This window comes from Medicago truncatula, chromosome 4 (genome assembly GCF_003473485.1).
Source record: "Medicago truncatula cultivar Jemalong A17 chromosome 4, MtrunA17r5.0-ANR, whole genome shotgun sequence".
NCBI lineage: Eukaryota > Viridiplantae > Streptophyta > Magnoliopsida > Fabales > Fabaceae > Medicago > Medicago truncatula.
In genome coordinates, this window is record NC_053045.1 from 58,050,807 (window position 1) to 58,070,401 (window position 19,595).

Below are 19,595 nucleotides of genomic sequence, written 5' to 3' on the forward strand. Positions count from 1 at the left end.
AAAAATAAAAAATCCCATACATAAGGTTGACAAGCAAAGCATACTATAGCAACCAACAAAAACACCAGAGGATGTCGAAGAGTCATGTGATCATTACTCACAAGATTGAGAACCTACTTCGAAGGAAATTCCCAAAATCTCTTACCTATTTGCTTTTGGTATTATCCTCTAAAACATAGGACAGAAAATACTCATAGAAGGGAATGCCTTGCACACAATACTACTACATAAACTAACAAACCCAAATGATATCGTAATGATTAATAATTGAACATAGAAGCAAATTGCTTCCTATAAACTAGCATTAATTTACCCGTCTAAAAACGCTATAACTTCAAATCAAAGAATTTGTAACGAGTATTCTCCGCCAGCAACTGCTCAATCCTGTAGTATATATATACCCAAACAAACAAACAAAGTAATGCAACCATAAAAGATATTTATTTATTGGATGATTAATTATGTACAATATTTTTACAGTAATTTCCCAATTCATATAAAATAAATACAATCCTACAATGAGCATTCACAGATCATGACAAAGCATTGATGAATGGAACAGAAAGTACCAACGAAATCAGCAAATTGGAGCCAATCTAGCTGGAACCTTTTCCCTATCAGAATCAACAATAGATCCATCTGCAATAATTCTCACAATCTTTTTAACTGCAAAATGCAAACAATTCGATAACATAATCCACGACAACACCCGATAAACGAAATCAAAAGCTGGATCCTGCAACGACGACGAATGTTCATCCCAATTCTCTCCCTCTCCAAATCTATTAAAATTCCAATCACCACCTCCTCCTCCTCCTCCTCCAAAACCACCACCACCACCGAAAATACCGTCACCGCCATCACCAAAGAATAACCCCTCACCTCCGTTATCATCGCCCGACAACTTCCGTCTTGTTCGTCGTTTCCTCCGGGTAAGCGTCCGACGTGGTATCCTACGTGTGCTAGGTTTGACCGGCGGCGGAGCCACTGCATCGCAAGGATGAATCATTGCTGAGATCTGATCGGAAGATGGATCGGCGATGGAAAATTGATAGGCGCGAAGGATGCAGAGACTTTTGGCGGCGGTGACGGTGTCGGCGATCATCATCATCATCATCGTCGTGAATCTCACGCAAAGTTTGTATTGGTTTTTGTTATGTTTTTTTCAGCTGAAGATGAGAAGCGAAAGACAAATACATTTGGTTATAGAAGAATGTTGAGGCTACAAGTTTCACAAAAACGATGACGTGTCGGGTTGACCATGACATCATTTGGGCTTATGGGCCTCACTGCGGTCCTTTGGAGTTACTCACAAGTTTTGGAAACAAAAATTGCTTTTTAACACCTCAAAAATAGTACATAAATGCCTCATAACAATTAACTAACTACCATTAACTAAATGTTCCAATGACAGTAAATCACTTTTCCATAAAACACAGTCATTTCTCCCACAAACCTATTTTTTTCAGCTTCAAACTTCAAACAAATAACAAAATCTAGTTATTCAAAAATATAGTAAATACTAAATAATAAGTGGTGTGTGACTCACTATCAATTTTTTTTTGTATCCATGTCTCACTAAAGGACATTTGTTATCTACTTGAGATATTCCTTACTACTCTCTCTCTCACGAAATCCTCTACATTTTTCTCATGTGCAGAATGCTAATCCTCTCCATTGTCACATGTTTTTTAACTCTCTCTCTCTCTCTCTCTCTCATAATGGTTTAGAAAATTCAAACCCTTATTTTGACAATAGAATGACAATAATAATTAAAAACTAACACACATAAATGGAGAAGTCTAAATTCAAATTCCAATCATATTGTTCGGTCTGACATTTTCATATTTTTTTTCCAAATGAGTTAAAGATTTGTGAACTTTATTTAAACAATGTTAGAATTTAATGTAAAATTGGATAATTATCATTTTTTTTTATAGATAGACAAAGTGATAAATAATTATTAAAACTTACACATACAAGTGAAATGATCAAGGTTCAGATTGGTTACAATATCCGACCTAACAATTTCAACATTTTTATCAATTGAGTTACTTTTAGACATGTTTTATTATTCTAGGGAAATGCAAACCGGCGCCCCTGGTGCACTGATTAAGGATATGAAAAAGAAATTTATATAGTAATTAATGTATTGAAATTGTGTAATTAATTTATAATAAAGTAAAAAACAGTTTCCTTTTATAATAATAATTTCCTTTTATAACGTGACCTTTATTCTATTATACCCCTATCATTTCTCGCCATTTCCTTTTACTTTAGAACATTATGAACATTATTATCTTGAAGTAATGCCCCCATCCAAAGCAACTTTATATTCATAAATATTTGCTTTGTAATTAACTAATCTCGTAAATGTCCACTTTATTTTTTACATCCTACACATTTCCACGTGTTTGACCCTATACACCCTATAGGGTCCTACAAAGAAACAGCTGGGCGAGCTTTAGCCCAGTGTTTGGTATATTCTACTCTTGGCCGTGTTATTAAAATTATCTCCATAGATTAGGTCTTGTTATTAAAATGTTCATTATGTTTGAATAGTACGTGTTTAATCATTAATCAAATATTGGAGATATTTACCAGAAGAAAGATAAATTAAAAAAGCTTGATGATCACTTTATTTAAAGATAACCACAAAACTACAATTGAATTCCATCCACAGAAACAAGTTAGATAATTAATTATGTCCTTGTCAATTTTGATATTGCAGCAGTTGTTAATCACTGACCTTGTACGAAGAGTAATTGTCATTTTTTTATCATAACTTTTTTAATTCATTAATTTGGTCAGTTGTTGTTGTTTTAACGAAGTTATGAAATACTCTTGCTTTATTTTTTTGGTCATTTCTTGGTATACAAACTGTTACTATGCAAATTCTAATTTGTTTATTTGCAGCCTAATTACTAACTAGACCCCATAATTGTGAGTCAAATGGTTATTATGACGTTTAATCACCTTTCATTGTCAAACAAGCCCACCTCACCTGTTACATTTATCTTATGGTGATTGGTGGCCAAAGCAAAGATGAGAATGACACCACATTAGAAATATACTTTTACAATAAAGAATTGTGCTTAAACTTTGTATGTAGAGAGTATATAGTAGGATTAGTAGCATACTTACTATTTACCATTCATTTCACGTTTCCTGTGGCTATAGGATTTGCAGGTGGTGTGATTCCATAACTCAAGGAATATAAATAACTTGAGTTATTTTTCTTCATCGAATATCAAGGTCTTGTATATCATTATTTCCTTTACTAAGCTAAAATTTTCATTGCATATATGAACTTAGAACTATATATATGTTGAGTGTGTTAATTTCTAAAACAATAATTGGCATGCAGTTATCATGGTTCATTTCCCATCTTTTGTCAACGGATTGGCAAGAACTATGTCGATCAAGAAAGAGAAGAATTTTCGAAAGGATGATGCAAGGAAAGCTGTGGAAGAATTGGCAAAGGAAGCAAGAAAGAATGAATTGTTATTGAGTTCCTCTGGAGTTGTTAAGGCCAACAAGGATAATAGTTTTGTTTCTGTTTTTACACATAGAGGCCAAAAAGGAGTCAACCAAGATCGTCTTATTGTTTGGGAGGTATGCAATCTGGAAAAAATTTATATACTGTGTTGTGTTATAGATTAGATTAATGTAGGAATTATTATAATGTTGTAATTAATTTGTTGCTGATGCTAGGAATTTGGATGCCAACAAGACATGATGTTTTGTGGAGTTTTTGATGGGCATGGTCCTTGGGGACATTTTGTAGCCAAAAGGGTTAGGAAATTAATACCAGCTATTTTGCTATGCAATTGGCAAAAAAATCTGGCTGCAGCATCAATTGACCTAGATTTAAAGATGGAAGGTGACAAAAATATTCATGGTTTAGACCTATGGAAGCAATCCTACATAAAAACTTTTGCTGCTGTTGACCAAGATTTGAAGCTGCACACTGGGATTGATTCATTTCAAAGTGGCACTACAGCTTTGACAATCATCAAACAGGTAATTTGAATCTTGAAAATGTTGGTCCTACAACTTGGTCAATGTTCAATTATTACTGCAGCATTGCCAACTTCAGTGTCCCGAGAGTAGAGTAGTAGTTCGATACTAGTAAGAATGTAAAACTATACCGGTAATTTTATCTCTAACTTGGTGCTTAGGGTGGGGACTTACGTGGTTGTGTGATAAGGAGATTGATGATTTGATCCTCACCTTTAACATAAGATAAAACTAACAATATTAATATTTGTCATGTTAAAAAAAAACATGTTTCAATGAATTGGAGTCTAGAGCTTCTAAATATAAGTTCAATATACGTCCAAAAGACAACACAATGCATGAATATGCCAAAGCTACAAAAGATCGTTTCATGAGTTTCGCTATAATTTGCTAGATGCTATAAGTATCTTAATTTTTACTTGGTAACTATTTCAAAACTCAAGTTGAATTGAATGATTCAACCAATGGAACTATGAATCGACACCATCTAGTGTTTGATTACTCGAGTACATACATAGATCATGGTTCAGTCTCTACCTAAACAAAAGTATACTAACTATACAACGAACTCTAAAGAAAATTTGAATTCAATTAACTCTGAAATATTTGTCATGAATATTTCAGGGTGAAAACCTTATTATAGCAAATGTGGGTGATTCAAGACTTGTGTTAGCAACCACTTCAGAGGATGGTACATTATTTCCACTGCAGCTTACCACTGACTTCAAACCAAATTTACCAAGTGAGATTTATCTTTGTCTTACATTACACACACACACACTTGTGTAAAAAGTAACTGTATTTGTTCAAGAAATTTGAGTGTTGTAATATTTGTTGATTTCAGATGAGGCAGAACGCATAAAAGAATCAAAAGGACGTGTATTTTGTATGAAAGATGAACCAGGAGTGTATAGGGTGTGGATGCCAAATGGTAAAACACCAGGATTAGCAATATCTAGAGCCTTTGGTGACTATTGTATGAAGGACTATGGTCTAATCTCAGTGCCAGATGTGACACATAGAAAACTTACCACTGGGGATCAATTTATCATCTTAGCAACAGATGGGGTATGTTTCTTTTTTTATAGAGTGAGCGTAACACATGTTAAAAAAAAAAAAAACTATTTATCTTTTTAAATTTTTGAAGTATTTAATTAATATTTTGGTTATGTCTTAGGTGTGGGATGTTGTATCCAACGAAGAGGCAGTGAAGATTGTTTGTGCAGCAGCACATAAAGAAAAAGCAGGTGAAAGGCTTGTGAAATATGCCATACGTGAATGGAAAAGAAAGAGAAGTGGTATTGCAATGGATGATATGTCAGCAATTTGTCTCTTCTTTCATCAACTCCCACACACTAAAGCTTTTGATTAAGATTAAGAAGAATTGTTAATTGCTTCCTTATATATGACACAGATTTGTTGTATCTATATTCTCTTAGACACTACTATTTAAAATGTAAATGAATTATGAGACTCACTCCTATATGCTGTGACAGTTCCAGCCGTTACAGGCTATATACCTTCTTAAAATGAAATTCAGAGAAAATCATATGGACCATTACATGTGGGGAAGGTAATGAATAATTTGTGTGACAGTTGAACATTTTATTTTTTACAAAAATAATCGAAGACCCCATACTGATATACACATATTCATTGAATGTGCACATATACCCCTAAGGGTATCAAATCAATCATTTCAAAGAAAGGGTAACGCCCATACTTTAGGCCAATAAAAAAAGGACGTGGATTGTGAGGTTGGCAATGTGCAGTCTCATGTATAAAAAGGAATGAAACTGTGATTTTTGTTTGCGCCAATCAACTGAACCAATCATAGCCAACAAAACATAGTAGCTAGCTAAGTCTAAGCTGCTTTGTTTGTTGAGTTGTGATGGGCGTTTCCTCTGATCTCTTGGCTTTGGCCTCCCTACACGGTGACGGTGACGTTGATGGTTACATCTCCATATGCGGCTACGGTTCTCTCCTCTCCGGTAACTAACTAACTAATTAACTAACTTTCCTATAAAGAATTATTCAATCATCACTCTCTTAAACTAACTCTAACCCTTTGACAGAGAAAAGTGCTAGAAGCACGTTTCCTCACCTAATTAACTTCCGAACCGCCAGGTTAACTGGTTTTCGCCGTCTCTTCTCGGTTGTAGGAGCCTTCTTTTTTAATCATGGCATAGCCAACCTCAAAACTCAGGTGATGTGATGTCTCTTTTCCTTCTCCTTTCTACTTATTATTTTTAGTTATTGAGCAAGGGAATTTAGTTAATAATTGGGTTTATTTTCTTTGCAGGAAGTTGCTGGCCTCTCTGTTGAACCTTGTCAAGGTGAAACCATTATAATTACTGTTTTTGATATTAAGAAATCAGAGGTATCGTTTTTTGTAACTTATGCTGTAAAAACTTTTGCTAATGCATCCAATTCAATCATATCTCATCAATCATCATTATATCAATTTGTTCTACTTGTTCTTAAAATATCTTCACAATTATCTACATGGTAAATCAATACTTTTTATCAATTTATTTATAAAAAAAGAAATAATAACTCTTTTTTTTTTTTTTATGTATCCAATTAATTATGAAGACAGATTCCAGCATTTATCAAAAGAGAGCGCGAATATCGCTTTTTATCTGTGAGTTGTCTTTCTTTTTATGAGCAAAAATATGAAATTTAATCCAAACATATCTGCTGCAAGAGTTCCAAATATAATCTGATAATTATTATTTATATTGTCAGGTTTTCCCTGAATCACTAGATGGGGTGCCATTTACCAGTCCAGCAGTATGTTATGTTAATTCAAATGTTACATTTGTAGCTATTTTCCTATTCATAAATTAAGTAAATTGATTTTCCTGCTGGTTAGAATTAATTGTAAGATATGATGGTTTTTTTAGTTTGATGATATTGTGGTTTCTTCGCTGCAGGTCCTATGTGCATCTTACACTGATGAGGAATTCTTTAAATTTAAATGTTGTGGTAATGTTCCAACTAATTATTATTACATTAGTTTGTGTGAAACTTGATTACATAATAAAAACTTGCATCTTCACTTTCGCAACCAATTCCTTACATTTTTTTATACAAATTACCATGAAGGGGATTGTTGGTTCTTTTCTGAGTACTGACACAAGTGAATATATAAGCACAAAAATTTGCAAGCATACTTATGATAACATGCATTATATTTCCCATGCTGCTCCTAATCAGTTGTCAGAACGGTTTATAAACTATAATAATACATTATAGCTGTGCCTTCTGTGTTTTTTTCTTTCTTGCAGAGGGAAGGGAAATATATTTTAAACAATATGGGGAATACAATATCCATAAGATTTGGCGTGATGACGCGTTACCATGTCGTGTTTATCTTCGACACTGGTCAGTAGTCTTCTAAATTTCAGTAATAATACAAAATTAATTGCTTCTGAGGTTTATATTCATTTTTCGAAAAGTGTGTTAATAAGCTATGCTTGAAAAGCAGATTTTGAGGTATAAATTACTATTATTTATAAAAAGTAAGTAAAAATAGATTGACATGGAAATGTGACAAGGGAATTGAGCATCTGATGATCAAACTAATTCCTGATACATCTTCTATGGGTTTGCACACAAACATTTCTCTGAAGATTGGGGGAGATCAGATCATTTAATTGTAACCAACTTTGAATATGATTATTATTCCTAATTAGTATTAGTATCTACTCATTGTCTTTTCATGATTTGGCTTTGTGATCGTAATATCGAAGTCGTGTTGAAGGATTTGAATGTTGTTTAGTCCTTAATTCAGGAAAGAGGGTTGAATATCTCAGTTATCTAGCGCACACAACTTTATGAGTCATTTAGGTCTTCCATCTTTTACATCAGTAGAAAGATTTCAATGAAACTAGCTTATGACTGCAATAATCTGAACAATTATTTTGTAAAATTAACTAATGGTAATGAGTTATTGCAGTGTCCTGGCAGCAAAAAGCTTAGGTGATGAAGCTTACAGTAACTTCTTGGACCATACCTTCATTGCTGATCGCGAAACAACAATTCGCAAGTACTTTGAGAAAATGGGCACAAGCATCATGGATGAAGAGCCTCCTGAATCTTTAAAAACACGTTACGGAGGTTGATCAGATCCAATAGTCGATACACTTGTCATCAAGGCTCTAACCTACGGGGTTTTCCATTTCTGAATTTGATTATCCTCATGTACTTTCAATGTGTGAAGTATTGATAATTGCATTCTTTGCACAGATTGTATCAGATACGTGTCCGATATTGATGTATGTATGCATCATCTATGGTGGTCGCACGGTGCAAAGACCTAGCATGAAAAGAAACTATGTATAGATTCAAAAATTGTGAACTTTCCTTATTGGTTGTAATATGTAAACCAAAATCTATTCAAACAAAATCTCCTCTTATTTGGAGTAAACTTTCCTTATTGTTTTCACTAGATAAATTGTGAGATCACTAACCAAACAAAAGCCCCTCTTACTTGGGACATAGGCTGTTGATGATCAAGTGAAAAGTAATTTGTGGATTAAACTTAAGATTGCAAGGGGCGGAGGCGTCCTCATTATTTTCCATTAAGGCTTGATTAGGCTTACAAAAATCAAATGATACAGGCTTGATTTTTTGCATTAAGACTAATTTTTCTATACAAGGCTTTGAATACTAATAATATGCATCACCAATAAGTAAAGCAGCAAGCTACATAGAGAATGTGCTCTGTTGATGCAGACCTTCCTGCACACTGCACCGAGTCCAGTTTCATCCTGTCAAATATCCAAGCTCAATTACTTTGTCATCAAGACAACATATAAACCATTATCAGCATCATTTTTTAAGTATGACTCCAGTCCTCATCTAGACAAAGAATTCTATGGATCTTACCATAATGACATAACAGAACATGCAAATCCTTTAGTGGAGTTTACCACTCTCTTTTCATTAAACTCATTGATCATGTAGCAGGAGCTCAAAGGTACATAAAAAGGGCATGAATTTTGGCAACATAACCAAGCTATTATTGATGCACATATAGTGATTTATTCTCCTAAGTATAAAGTATAAGTCCCACATCGGTTGGGTTTTAGAATAAGAGGAGGGAACAAGCTTATAAATAAATCGAACCTACTACGGAAGCGATTAACCTGTCCTGTCAGGGGGTGAAAGGCAACTGGTCAATGATCGTTAAGTGATGACTAGTTGTGCCAACGCCTATAATTACGAACACACATGTAATTCGTACGACTGGTCCTGCCCTACTTTGGTCTGGGACTAGCTCGTCAATTTTTGGAAGCTTCTCCTTTTTGGAGAGGCTCTCGATCAATACTTTCCAATTATTTATTATTAATTTTTATTTCCTACTAACCTTTTTCTTTTGTGGCATTTTATTTATAAGGCTTAATACATCAGTTGGTTTTTAATTTATTTTTAGTTTTTAATTTGGTCTTTTAATTATTAAACATTTCAAATTGGTCTTTTATCTTCTTTCTGTCATTCAATTTGACCCTATTTTATTCATTTTAACCCTCAAGAAAATGAGACCGTTGGATAGATGAGGTCTATCAGATCTAACTGTGTAGCACCAACACATGATTTATTTTACTTTTCGTCATCTTCTTTCCTCAACTTCATCTTCATACAACCTTCATCAATCTTCATCATCTTCAACTTTTTTTTGTTCTTTCAAAAATTCATCATTTTAATTTCAACAAAAACTACAAAATCAAACATTTAAATTTATAATTAAGACCATTGTCTTCCTCCTTTTCAGATAAAATCCAACGGCTACAAAATCCTCATCAAACGATTCGGAGAATTCCATCTTGAACACTCACTGTTACCTAAGTTCTTGTCACTCTATGCAACATAGCATAGCATTCTCAACCTGATGTTAAATCAAATCAAAGTCACACTATCTTATACTCACTGAAAACTGCATAGTTTCACACATGGATCTGGATTTTCTCATTCCCGTTCTAAGTCCATCATGGAACTCTGTTAGTCCAAACTACTCACAACCCATTTCTTTAATTCAATGATTTATTACAATTCAATCATCAATTTCATTTCTTTTTGCATTTTACGAATCTGGGTCAGGTTGTTTTACTCGTGGGATTTTTTTACTTACTTGGCCATTGTTGGATCCATTCTCCCTGGAAAACTTGTTCCTGGTGTTGTTCTCTCTGATTCTACTCGTCTTCATTATCGATGCAATGGTTGGTTACTGTCTTTGTTAATTTGTATTTGTTTTTTTTCTTGTTCCTTATGATGGAGATTTGACTTTATTAGCAAAAAAAAATTAGGTTTGTTTTCTCTTGTTCTGTTCGTTGGATTTCTTTGGATCAGTGCCAAGATGGAATTTGTATTTCCTGCTGTAAGTGTTTGCCTAATTTGTATTAATAATTCAGTTTGCTTATCGAATTGGTGTTAATTTTAAATTTAAATGTTTGATTTTGTGGTTTTTGTTGAAGTAGAAATGATGAATTTTTTAAAGAACAAAAAAAGTTGAAGATGATGAAGATTGATGAATGATGTATGAAGATGAAGATGAGGGAAGAAGATGAAGAAAAGTAAAATAAATCACGTGTTGGTGATACACAGTTAGATCTGATAGACCTCATCTATCCAACGGTCTCCTTTTCTTGAGGGTTAAAATAAATAAAATAGGGCCAAATTGAATGATGAAAAGAAGATAAAGGACCAATTTGAAACGTTTAATAGTTAAGGGACCAAATTAAAAACTGAAAATAAGTTAAGGGACCAAATTGAAAACTGAAAATAAGTTAAGGGACCAAATGATATATTAAGCCTATTTATAATAACTTGTTTCATGCTCTATTGTCTTGTTTTTTTTTTTTTTGTGTAATAGCTTAGTGGTTAGAGTTCGAATCCCTGGTCAGGCCAATCTTATCAGAACTTTATTGAAAACATTTCGCAAAAAATTAGAATTTTTTAACTTTTGAAAAATTCAAGATTAAAAAACTCAAGATAAAATTAATAGGAATTTTTTTTGTCAAGTACAGAGGAATTTTTTATAAATCATTCGAAATTTTCTGAAGTTTAAAGAAAGTTAAACAAATTTAAATTTAACGGAGACTAAAATTCTATACTAAAATTCTATCCTCATCACGGATGCACATTTTGATTTTTTTCCAACGGCCATTGTCCAGATCACCACTCGCGGTTGCAGCGCTAATGGTAACAGGGACGTGAATGAATAGTATTGGCTATATTCCTCCAATCAACGAGTAAGTGAAAAGCTATCTCCAAAAAAATAAAAATGTTGTTCTCCGTCACATTCTGTCATAATTTCATATTCATGTGCTTCCAAATGTTCCATATAATCTTCTTGTGGTTGTTGCAATAACAAGAAAATAGTTATTGATGCGCTTTCGGCCTTATTTACCTTACCTCTTCACAACATAACCCCACTAGCTTGCCACACATGAGTTGAATAGCTAAGGGGCATTCAAAAATTATTCGGACTATATCTTCATAATTAGCATCACAGCTCACACAATTAGATGAACAATTTATACCTTTATCTAGAAGTCGTGCACGCGTTGGGAAGTATCTGCGACACAAACACTAAATGAGATTCTTGACCTTTGGGCCAAATACTCCATATATAAAATTTTAAGCGTAAAAAAAAAAAAAAGTCATATTTAATTAATGATTCGTTAAAATTATCTAAATTTTTTTGGGAGATAATCTAATAATATTCTAAACATTCTTAGAATTTTTCATTCAAAAGTATGAATTCTACACATGAACAGTGACCAAAAATGATGATGGAAAATTTTTGAAAAATTAAAAGTAGGAAAAAAAAATTAGAGATTAAAACAAAAAATTGATATATTTCAAAACACAAAAAACATATTTAACCCAAAAAAAATATTACTATCAACAAAAAAAATACACATCATACATTTGATGTGTAAGTTCTAATATCATACTTATTAGATAAGTGGATAATCCACTGTTTAAACCCCGACCATACATATACAATGTAAATGTCCCTACTAAAAAAAAACTACCGAACTCATTCTTATTGCTTTTTATAAACTCTTCAAATTTAATATTTATTCGATTGTGGAGTTGGGGTGTTTCTCAATAATAACGCTTAATAAATAAATTGCTTCAATAGTTGAATTTTACAAATCTCTGTCTTGTATGGAATCTATATATAGTTAACTCCAACTAAAAATTGATGAGGAGAAAACCGTTTATCCCAACTTGGGAAATTGGAAAAGGTTTTAAGCTGTTTGAGAATTTGGGGCTAAAATCAACTTCAACCGGGACAAACAAACTTTCTTCTTAAAATCATTTCAATGATAGTTGTTGTTACATTTTCACCTAAAGACTCAACAAACGCATTATAATGATGGAACCTTTTATTTGCAAGATATTCACATCTATAGCTGAGAATTTACTACTGCAACCTTATGGATAATGGAAAACTATGTGCTCACTTAGTGTGTAGAAAAAACATCATCTACTAATGAATGAAATAAATAAATTGTTTCAATAGTTCATAGTTGAATTGTAAAAAAATAAAAAATAATAGGTACATCTTATAAATATTACTAAATTAAATGTTAACATTTTATATTCTAAGACCAATGAATACTATTAACTAAAATATGTTTTGAAAATAATAATAGCTACATCTAATAATTTGAAAGATGTCTTTTATTTAAGGACAAATATATTACGGCGAGGTGTGTGGGAGGTTGGAGGTTGGGGGCCGGAGTTGTTCTTCTTGGTGGCGGGAGGTGGGGAAGATTAGGGATGGGGATGGTGGTGTTGGGGGGATTGGTTTAAGGATTGTGGTAGCAAGAAGGTGGGGAATGGAAATGATACTCTTTTTTGGTTTGATACTTGGTTGGGGTCGTTACCTTTGTGTGTTCGTTTCCGTAGGTTGTTTGAGCTTTTTGAAAATAAATATGTTACAGTGTCAGATATGTTTTCTCTTGGTGTTGAGGAGGGAGGTGAGGCGTGGCAGTGGAGGCGGAGATTGTGGGCGTGGGAGGAGGAGTTGTTAGTGGAGTGTAGGGCTTTTCTGCTTGATGTTTCGTTGCTTGTTAATGTTTCAGATCAATGGTTGTGGCTCCCGGAACCCTCGCAGGGTTACTTTGTTCGGGGGGCTTATGCCGTGTTGACTTCTAAAGATTTACCGATGGTGGACTCGGCTGCGGAGATGATTTGGCACAGACAGGTTCCTTTGAAGGTATCAGTCTTTGCTTGGCGGCTTCTTCGAGATCGGTTGCCTACCAAATCGAATCTGATCTATAGAGGTGTAATTCCATCAGAAGCTGGTTTGTGTGTCTCTGGATGCGGTGCCTTGGAATCGGCGCAACATTTATTTCTCTCTTGTTCATACTTTACTTTATACTTTGTTGTTGTACAGAATTCTGAAGTAATCTTTGTGGCACGTCTTGTGCTAATGAGACTCTTGTTGTTAATATAATTCTATTTTTTATTGTTAAAAAAAAAAAAAAAGGACAAATATATGTTTTTTAAAAAAGAATGCTTTTATAAACAGAGATAGAGAGCATTGCATTAGTAGGTGAAAACTATCATTTATGTGGTATTTTACATGATAGGATAAATAAATCAAACAGCCCTCAAGTGCATTGTGATAGAGTCCTATAATGAATTACTTCCTCCGGTCACAAACTTTTCACCTTTTAGGTTCATCATCTAATAAATGATATATGTAATCTATAATATGAACCACATACTTTATTTATTAAATGAACTTATAAAGTGAAAAATTTCTTACATTTAAGATGAGAGGAAGTATCTTATAACAAAGAATGATAATCATGTGATCGTTTGAATAAAGGGATACAAAATAAGGTAGGGACATTCATTGGATCATTTTTCTAAACTACTCAAAGTAACTTTTTTAAATCTTCAATCGGGCATTATATGAGTGGGTCATACCCTGCTCGAACGCTCCCATCATCACATATTCACGGGTAATTTCCCTTTGAATTTAAAGATATAGTACCAAATATAATATTGCAATCTACCTAACACAATGGCACAAACTCCCAAAACTCAATCAATATATTTTCAATTTCATCCATTAATCGTCACGTTTCATCTGCATTAGTACTCTATGGTTTATGGCCTCAAATTAAAAGGGGTTTTCATCATCATTCAAGTACCTTCAAACTGAGGGTGTTTATTTCCTTTTCATAAATGTGATATGGGCTACTAATTTTTTTTTATTTTCCACAATGCCCTCATAAAACAAAAACACTAGAAATAGATCTTGAAAGAGAAATGTTGACAAAGTAGCCTCAAGAACAGGTAAATGGTTTAATAAATGTGTTACAAAACCGGTTCAACAAACATAAAAATCATAAAGGTTGATAATTCTTTTAAAAATTCTTTAGAAAACAACAGTTGAATGAACTAATGTGATTGTCACAATTACTTGGGATGGTTCTATATTTGCAGCCTAATCATATGACTTTAGGTGTTAGTTGCAACAAATATAAGGGGCAGTATAGAGTGGCCAAAACAACATTTAGTTCAAATATCACCTAATATCTAAATATATAAAAGAAGGTTTTTAGTTGAATTAAATCCAGTTAAAAAAAAAAAATCTTAAAAAAAAATTCAATAGCACGTGGATGAGATGGTTTGAACTTCTTTCAACTTAACTAGAGGTCTTATGTTCGGATTCAGTTATTAGAATGCAACAGTATTATGAGAGAGAGTTTTATCGTTTATTACGGCTCGATGAAATAATTTATCTAGCTAGTTGTAAACAAAATATCTAATTTACACAAAAAAAAAAAAAAAATTAATAAAAGGCCAAATGCACCCTATCTCTAAATTGCTATCCTTAACAAATAATGCCATTTGGAGAGATTAACGTTAACCTCTCCAAATATCTCTCTAATAAAAAAACTTTTCTGTTCCTACCAACAACTGATCAAGTATCAAAAATCTCCTCCGCAAAGGTTGTTGGTTTTTTCCTAACCGCTAAACCCCCTTTGTTTCTGAAAACCAACAAAACAAAACCACATTCACTATTTGTATTGTAATAACCCGTGTTCATATTTTGTCTTTCACTTTCACATTCTCATAATCATATCAGAACTCTAAAATGGGACAAGAATCAGATTCCAAAGCCAAGTTGGTGTTAGAAATTTGCTCCATTTCTACACGTTCTGCATCTTGTGTTCATAGGATTCCAACCAAGACAATTTTCATTGACTGGTATTGCATTCTTGGAGTAAGTTCTTTTCAACCTTTCTTGTTTTGGTACAATGCAAACTAGGTAGCTTTTTTCTTTTGGTTCTTTCTCATTCATACATATATCTTCATATAGGTAGAAGAAAATGCAGGAGTAAATACCATACGCAAAAGATACCATAAACTTGGTAGGTTTAACTGGTTTTACTATTATGTTAAATTAAATCTGCATTATCTCTATATCATGAATTATGATGAGTTTTTTATATTAATTTTGTTGGTTTTTTTTTTTTCTCTAGCCTTACAACTTCATCCAGATAAGAACAAACATCCAAAAGCTGAAATTGCCTTCAAACTTGTTTCTGAGGTTAGTTTTGTCATATTTTATTTTCCTATTATTTAACTATTATATTATTCAAGTATTGTAACAATGGTACAAAATCTCATTTCCCTCTGCTGCACATTTTTCCTCAGGCAAATGCATGTCTAACAAATGCAGCAAAGAGAGAAGCTTTCGACTTCGAGAGGTACAAGAATTTCTGCATTGAGTGCAAAAGAATTCCATATACATCATCAGGCAATGTTTCTGTCAATTCAAGTGGTTCAGGTTTCAAGGCATGGAATATTATCACAAAATCAAGATCTTTTAAGTTTTGGAGAAATATTAAGGATATTAGAGAGAGATTTAATGAGGAGGCTAAGGTGGTTGAGAATTGTATGAGAGTAAATTCAATGTCAAGGAATGAATCTCCACTCTACAATCCAGATAGTTATCTACATAGAAGCAAGTCACATAGATTTGAGAAAGAAACGCCTGTTTTCAATCCATCTGACTACTTGTACCAAGGCTATCCTCATATGAGAGGTCTTATTAACAAGAATCCTTCCGCATTTTGGTATTTGCAGACATCTAGTATGCTGCACAATGAGAAGAGAGGAGCGCAGCATAGCTCGCCTGTGTTTGAGGTCAAATCAAGGAGTATGTTTACAAACCAATTTGCTTTTGTACCATCAAGATATTAGCTTTTGAACATTTTTACGTTCAATTAAAGCAATATGATTGTCTCATTCTTGTTTCTTTAAAAGATTATTTACCTTTCATTTTGAATTTGTCACAATACATGTGATTCTGTTCGAACCTCAAAGCGTAGGAGCGAAGATGATTAATTTAAACATGGGCTAACGATGTAGCTTGAAAACATAAATTAAAAGCCTAAGGTACAATAGGTATGTAGCATTCCTTATGTTACAGTAATTGTGAAATTGCTGCAATTTAAAATGAGTAAAATTTGATCACTACTTCAGGTGATGTCAATTAAATGGAGAAGTTCTTTTAGGTTGTTAAAACAACAATGAAAGCAGCTTTCTTGATAACAGTAGTTTTACGCCTTTAAACTCATTTTCTACAAATCCAGAAAACAAACCCATTACAGACTCCAGAGAATAGTTTAGGTGCGCACTTGCTACTGATATTGTGCACCAATTCTCTCCTTTTGAGATATAGTTTCTTTCTCCGTGTAGCATAAATGAAAACTATTGGGTTGCTTGTTCTCTGGACGTCGGATTCTTAAGGCTGCAGCTCTTTTTCTGCAAGATTCTGTACCTTTGAATCTGATGATTCCAAAAATGCCGAGAAAAATAAAACATAAGAAATTGGTTCTCTGCATCCTGATTCCGAAGAAAGATAAAAATATACGAGCTAATTACCTACCTGTGGTCATGCGCCCATAACTCACTTTTCCCTTTTAACGCCTCCTCCCCCATAGGATGGAAGCAAAGTTGGGGCAATCCAAATTATAGTTTTCTTCTAATAGTCAGACTTGAAAAGAAATTTTCAAGGACGTGCTCCTCTTGTGAATCTTCTGACTTAAGCACTGCTGCAAGAGATGCTATTGCTTTGTGGAGAGAATTAATCTTATCATCCAAAAATGGATGCAGTATGCCACCAGATCGTCCTGTTGAAACCTATGTGTGCCATTATATCGGCTGCTGTTTTAGATTTCTTGTAGATATCATATGTGAAGTATGAAAGAAGAAACCTTATCCAAAACAAGCTCCTTCGGGATTTTATTGAATCTCACGAACAATAACCTGCAATTAAAGTTAAGTTATGAGGAATTAGAAGTTATGGGGAATATGATTGATTCCCTTTAACTGATAATGGGAGTTCCTTGATTCTTTTAAAATCTGAAACGCATTGATTTTAAACAAGTAGATAAAGAATAGAGTAGCAAGTGGCAACTACTTATGGGAAGCAAGCAACTATTGATAGACTTGCCATCAATGACTCCAGGAACAGTGGAGGCATATAAATATGTTAAGCAAGCATGTGAGACTTACTTTAACCCCAAATGTTTTGCAAACACAGCTATTTTCAAATTTATGAATTATTTCATTTTGACTTAGTTCCAGAAGGCCAAATCTTTTTTTGTGCCCACTCCATTATGCAAGATTTAGACTTTGATACCAAAAATGAAAAGGATAACCAAACATAAATATCTGAGCAACAAAACATAGCTATAGTCAAATCACTAACTATACACCCATATTGATGATAAGGTATTTTTCCTATGTGCCCTTTCAATCCTTTGTAATCTTCTTTGTTTCCTAAAAAGGGAATATAAAGTAGAAGAATGAGTTATATGTCAAATTCAATCATCAGAAGTACTTCAAATATTTCCACTTTAAAACTCCGAGAGAGGTATTCAACTAATGCAGTTCACAGATAGATAAGAGAAGTTGGAACAGAAGTTTCATCTTTCCTTCCTATATAAGTTTGTAGAGATAACAGATTGGACATGTCCTTTTATATTACACAGACACAAACATCATTCTTCCTTGATAGTATTTCTCACATCCTAAACAAGCCATGTTCAATTTAAACTTCAAGTCAATTTGCAGGTCTCAGAAAGGTGAAAAGCTTTCATCTGGTATGCCATTGAAAAATAACTTCAGTAAACCATTGACAGGTGTCAACTATAGCCCAAACCTATGTTACATACCAACTGATCTAACCATGTGACGAATAAGAGGAGCAACATGAACATGAATACTAGAGACAAAGCCTGCCAGTTGTTTCTTTCAAGCAGAACATTAGCATTGTCAACCGTCTTCTTTACTAAGTGAACAGCATATGCATTGTATGCTAGATTTAGAAAATGAGGACGAAGCTCTTCGAATACTTCATCTCTTTCAGCTTGTGAACAATGTTTAGCACAAATCTTTCAAATGCAAATACAACAAATGCCAAAGATTAAAACTGCGATATATACACTTAAAGGGTGTGAAACTGAAACCGCGATCTAGGCTGCAACACGATATAACAGGTTTTAATGATGTTGAAATCACAACACGACCGTAATTGAGGTCACATCAGCTGCATTTGATTCTGATTCTCGACGGTATCAAGGACTGTGACGCCGCCCAAACCGTTGTCACGTCCGCTATTTAAAATCGGTTATAATTTGGATCATTGAGTGTATATGGCCATCTAACTAGCTATAGTCTCGGACACCCACCGAACACATCTTTAATCCAAAGTGTCAGTGCTAGTTAGATGGCCAGTTAGTTACTACCAGACATGAGTGTGACCAGAAAAAAGTAAACAGAACATCACATGTTTACATACTTAGTCCCACATCGGAAAGAGTAGAAAGTAAAATGAGGGAAGATAGTTATAAATAAAGGAAAGATGATAGAGGAATGCTCAACCTGTCCTGTCAGGGGGTGAAAGGCAACTCGCCAATGACCGTTAAGAGACGGTGGGTTGCGCCAACACCTATTATTTCGAACACACCTGCCGCGCGAGTAACAGTTCATTCCTTACTTTGGTTTCGGACGGCATCTCGTCAATTTTTGGAAGCCGAAAGGCTCTCGTTATTCAATCAATTCTTGAAAAGATTTATCTTATTGATTTTCACATGAATTTTAGGTGTCTTTGGTTTGTTTGTCGTTTTATGCGACGTTGTTAGATTTTTTTTTTGTCTAAAGAAAAATTTGCAAACTCTTTAATTCTTTTGTCCCAAAAAATTCTTAAAATATGAATTAAAAATAAAATTTTAAGCGTAAAAAATATAAAGATTTATATTTAATTTATCTCTCAATAAAATATTTTAAACTTTATACACTAAACATGGGTGGAATCTAGGATGAGGGTTCAGTTAAATCCCTCACTTATGTACCGCTCCCATTACATTAAATTAGTCTATATGATATCGTTAATCATTTCCACACTCAATTCAATCTCAAGTTTCGTCTCTGCATCCACATTCTCTCTCTCCTAGCATGTTACTCTGTTGCTGCTACACAACGACATGGACAATGGCTTCCTCTAATTCATCGACACAGTTTAT

At 33.7% G+C, this 19,595-nt stretch overlaps 4 protein-coding genes and 2 long non-coding RNA genes across 7 annotated transcripts; 4 read left to right on the top strand and 2 right to left on the bottom strand.

Annotated features, from left to right (window-relative positions):
* Positions 1-419: 419 nt before the first annotated feature.
* On the bottom strand, positions 420-1,201 carry LOC25494090 (uncharacterized). The gene has a single exon (XM_013602824.3). The coding sequence runs from the start codon at positions 1,115-1,117 to the stop codon at positions 578-580; it is 540 nt and encodes a 179-aa protein (XP_013458278.1). The 5' UTR covers positions 1,118-1,201; the 3' UTR covers positions 420-577.
* Positions 1,202-3,028: 1,827 nt separating this feature from the next.
* LOC25494091 (probable protein phosphatase 2C 73) lies at positions 3,029-5,581 on the top strand. Its single transcript, XM_013602825.3, has 6 exons — positions 3,029-3,255; positions 3,368-3,615; positions 3,715-4,023; positions 4,645-4,762; positions 4,865-5,088; positions 5,198-5,581. Exons 2-6 carry the CDS (start codon positions 3,373-3,375, stop codon positions 5,390-5,392), a joined length of 1,089 nt encoding a protein of 362 aa, XP_013458279.1. The 5' UTR covers positions 3,029-3,255; positions 3,368-3,372; the 3' UTR covers positions 5,393-5,581.
* A 181-nt stretch (positions 5,582-5,762) lies between these two features.
* Positions 5,763-8,455, top strand: LOC25494092 (uncharacterized). Its single transcript, XM_013602826.3, has 8 exons — positions 5,763-6,011; positions 6,096-6,226; positions 6,323-6,400; positions 6,620-6,664; positions 6,769-6,813; positions 6,957-7,008; positions 7,311-7,407; positions 7,982-8,455. The coding sequence occupies exons 1-8, from the start codon at positions 5,912-5,914 to the stop codon at positions 8,145-8,147; spliced, it is 714 nt and encodes a 237-aa protein (XP_013458280.1). The 5' UTR covers positions 5,763-5,911; the 3' UTR covers positions 8,148-8,455.
* A 696-nt stretch (positions 8,456-9,151) lies between these two features.
* Positions 9,152-10,866, top strand: LOC120580148 (uncharacterized). 2 transcript variants are annotated; one of them, XR_005645824.1, is made up of 3 exons: positions 9,152-10,244; positions 10,332-10,402; positions 10,503-10,866. It is a non-coding gene; the product is annotated as an uncharacterized lncRNA (long non-coding RNA). The 2 variants fall into 2 exon arrangements; XR_005645823.1 differs by having other exon boundaries at positions 10,332-10,866.
* Positions 10,867-14,887: 4,021 nt separating this feature from the next.
* Positions 14,888-16,344, top strand: LOC25494094 (J protein JJJ2). The gene is made up of 4 exons (XM_013602828.3): positions 14,888-15,283; positions 15,380-15,431; positions 15,543-15,610; positions 15,718-16,344. Exons 1-4 carry the CDS (start codon positions 15,155-15,157, stop codon positions 16,264-16,266), a joined length of 798 nt encoding a protein of 265 aa, XP_013458282.1. The 5' UTR covers positions 14,888-15,154; the 3' UTR covers positions 16,267-16,344.
* A 91-nt stretch (positions 16,345-16,435) lies between these two features.
* Positions 16,436-19,139, bottom strand: LOC120580008 (uncharacterized). Its single transcript, XR_005645620.1, has 3 exons — positions 18,955-19,139; positions 16,955-17,334; positions 16,436-16,854 (listed from the first exon to the last, which is right to left on the bottom strand). It is a non-coding gene; the product is annotated as an uncharacterized lncRNA (long non-coding RNA).
* Positions 19,140-19,595: the final 456 nt, after the last annotated feature.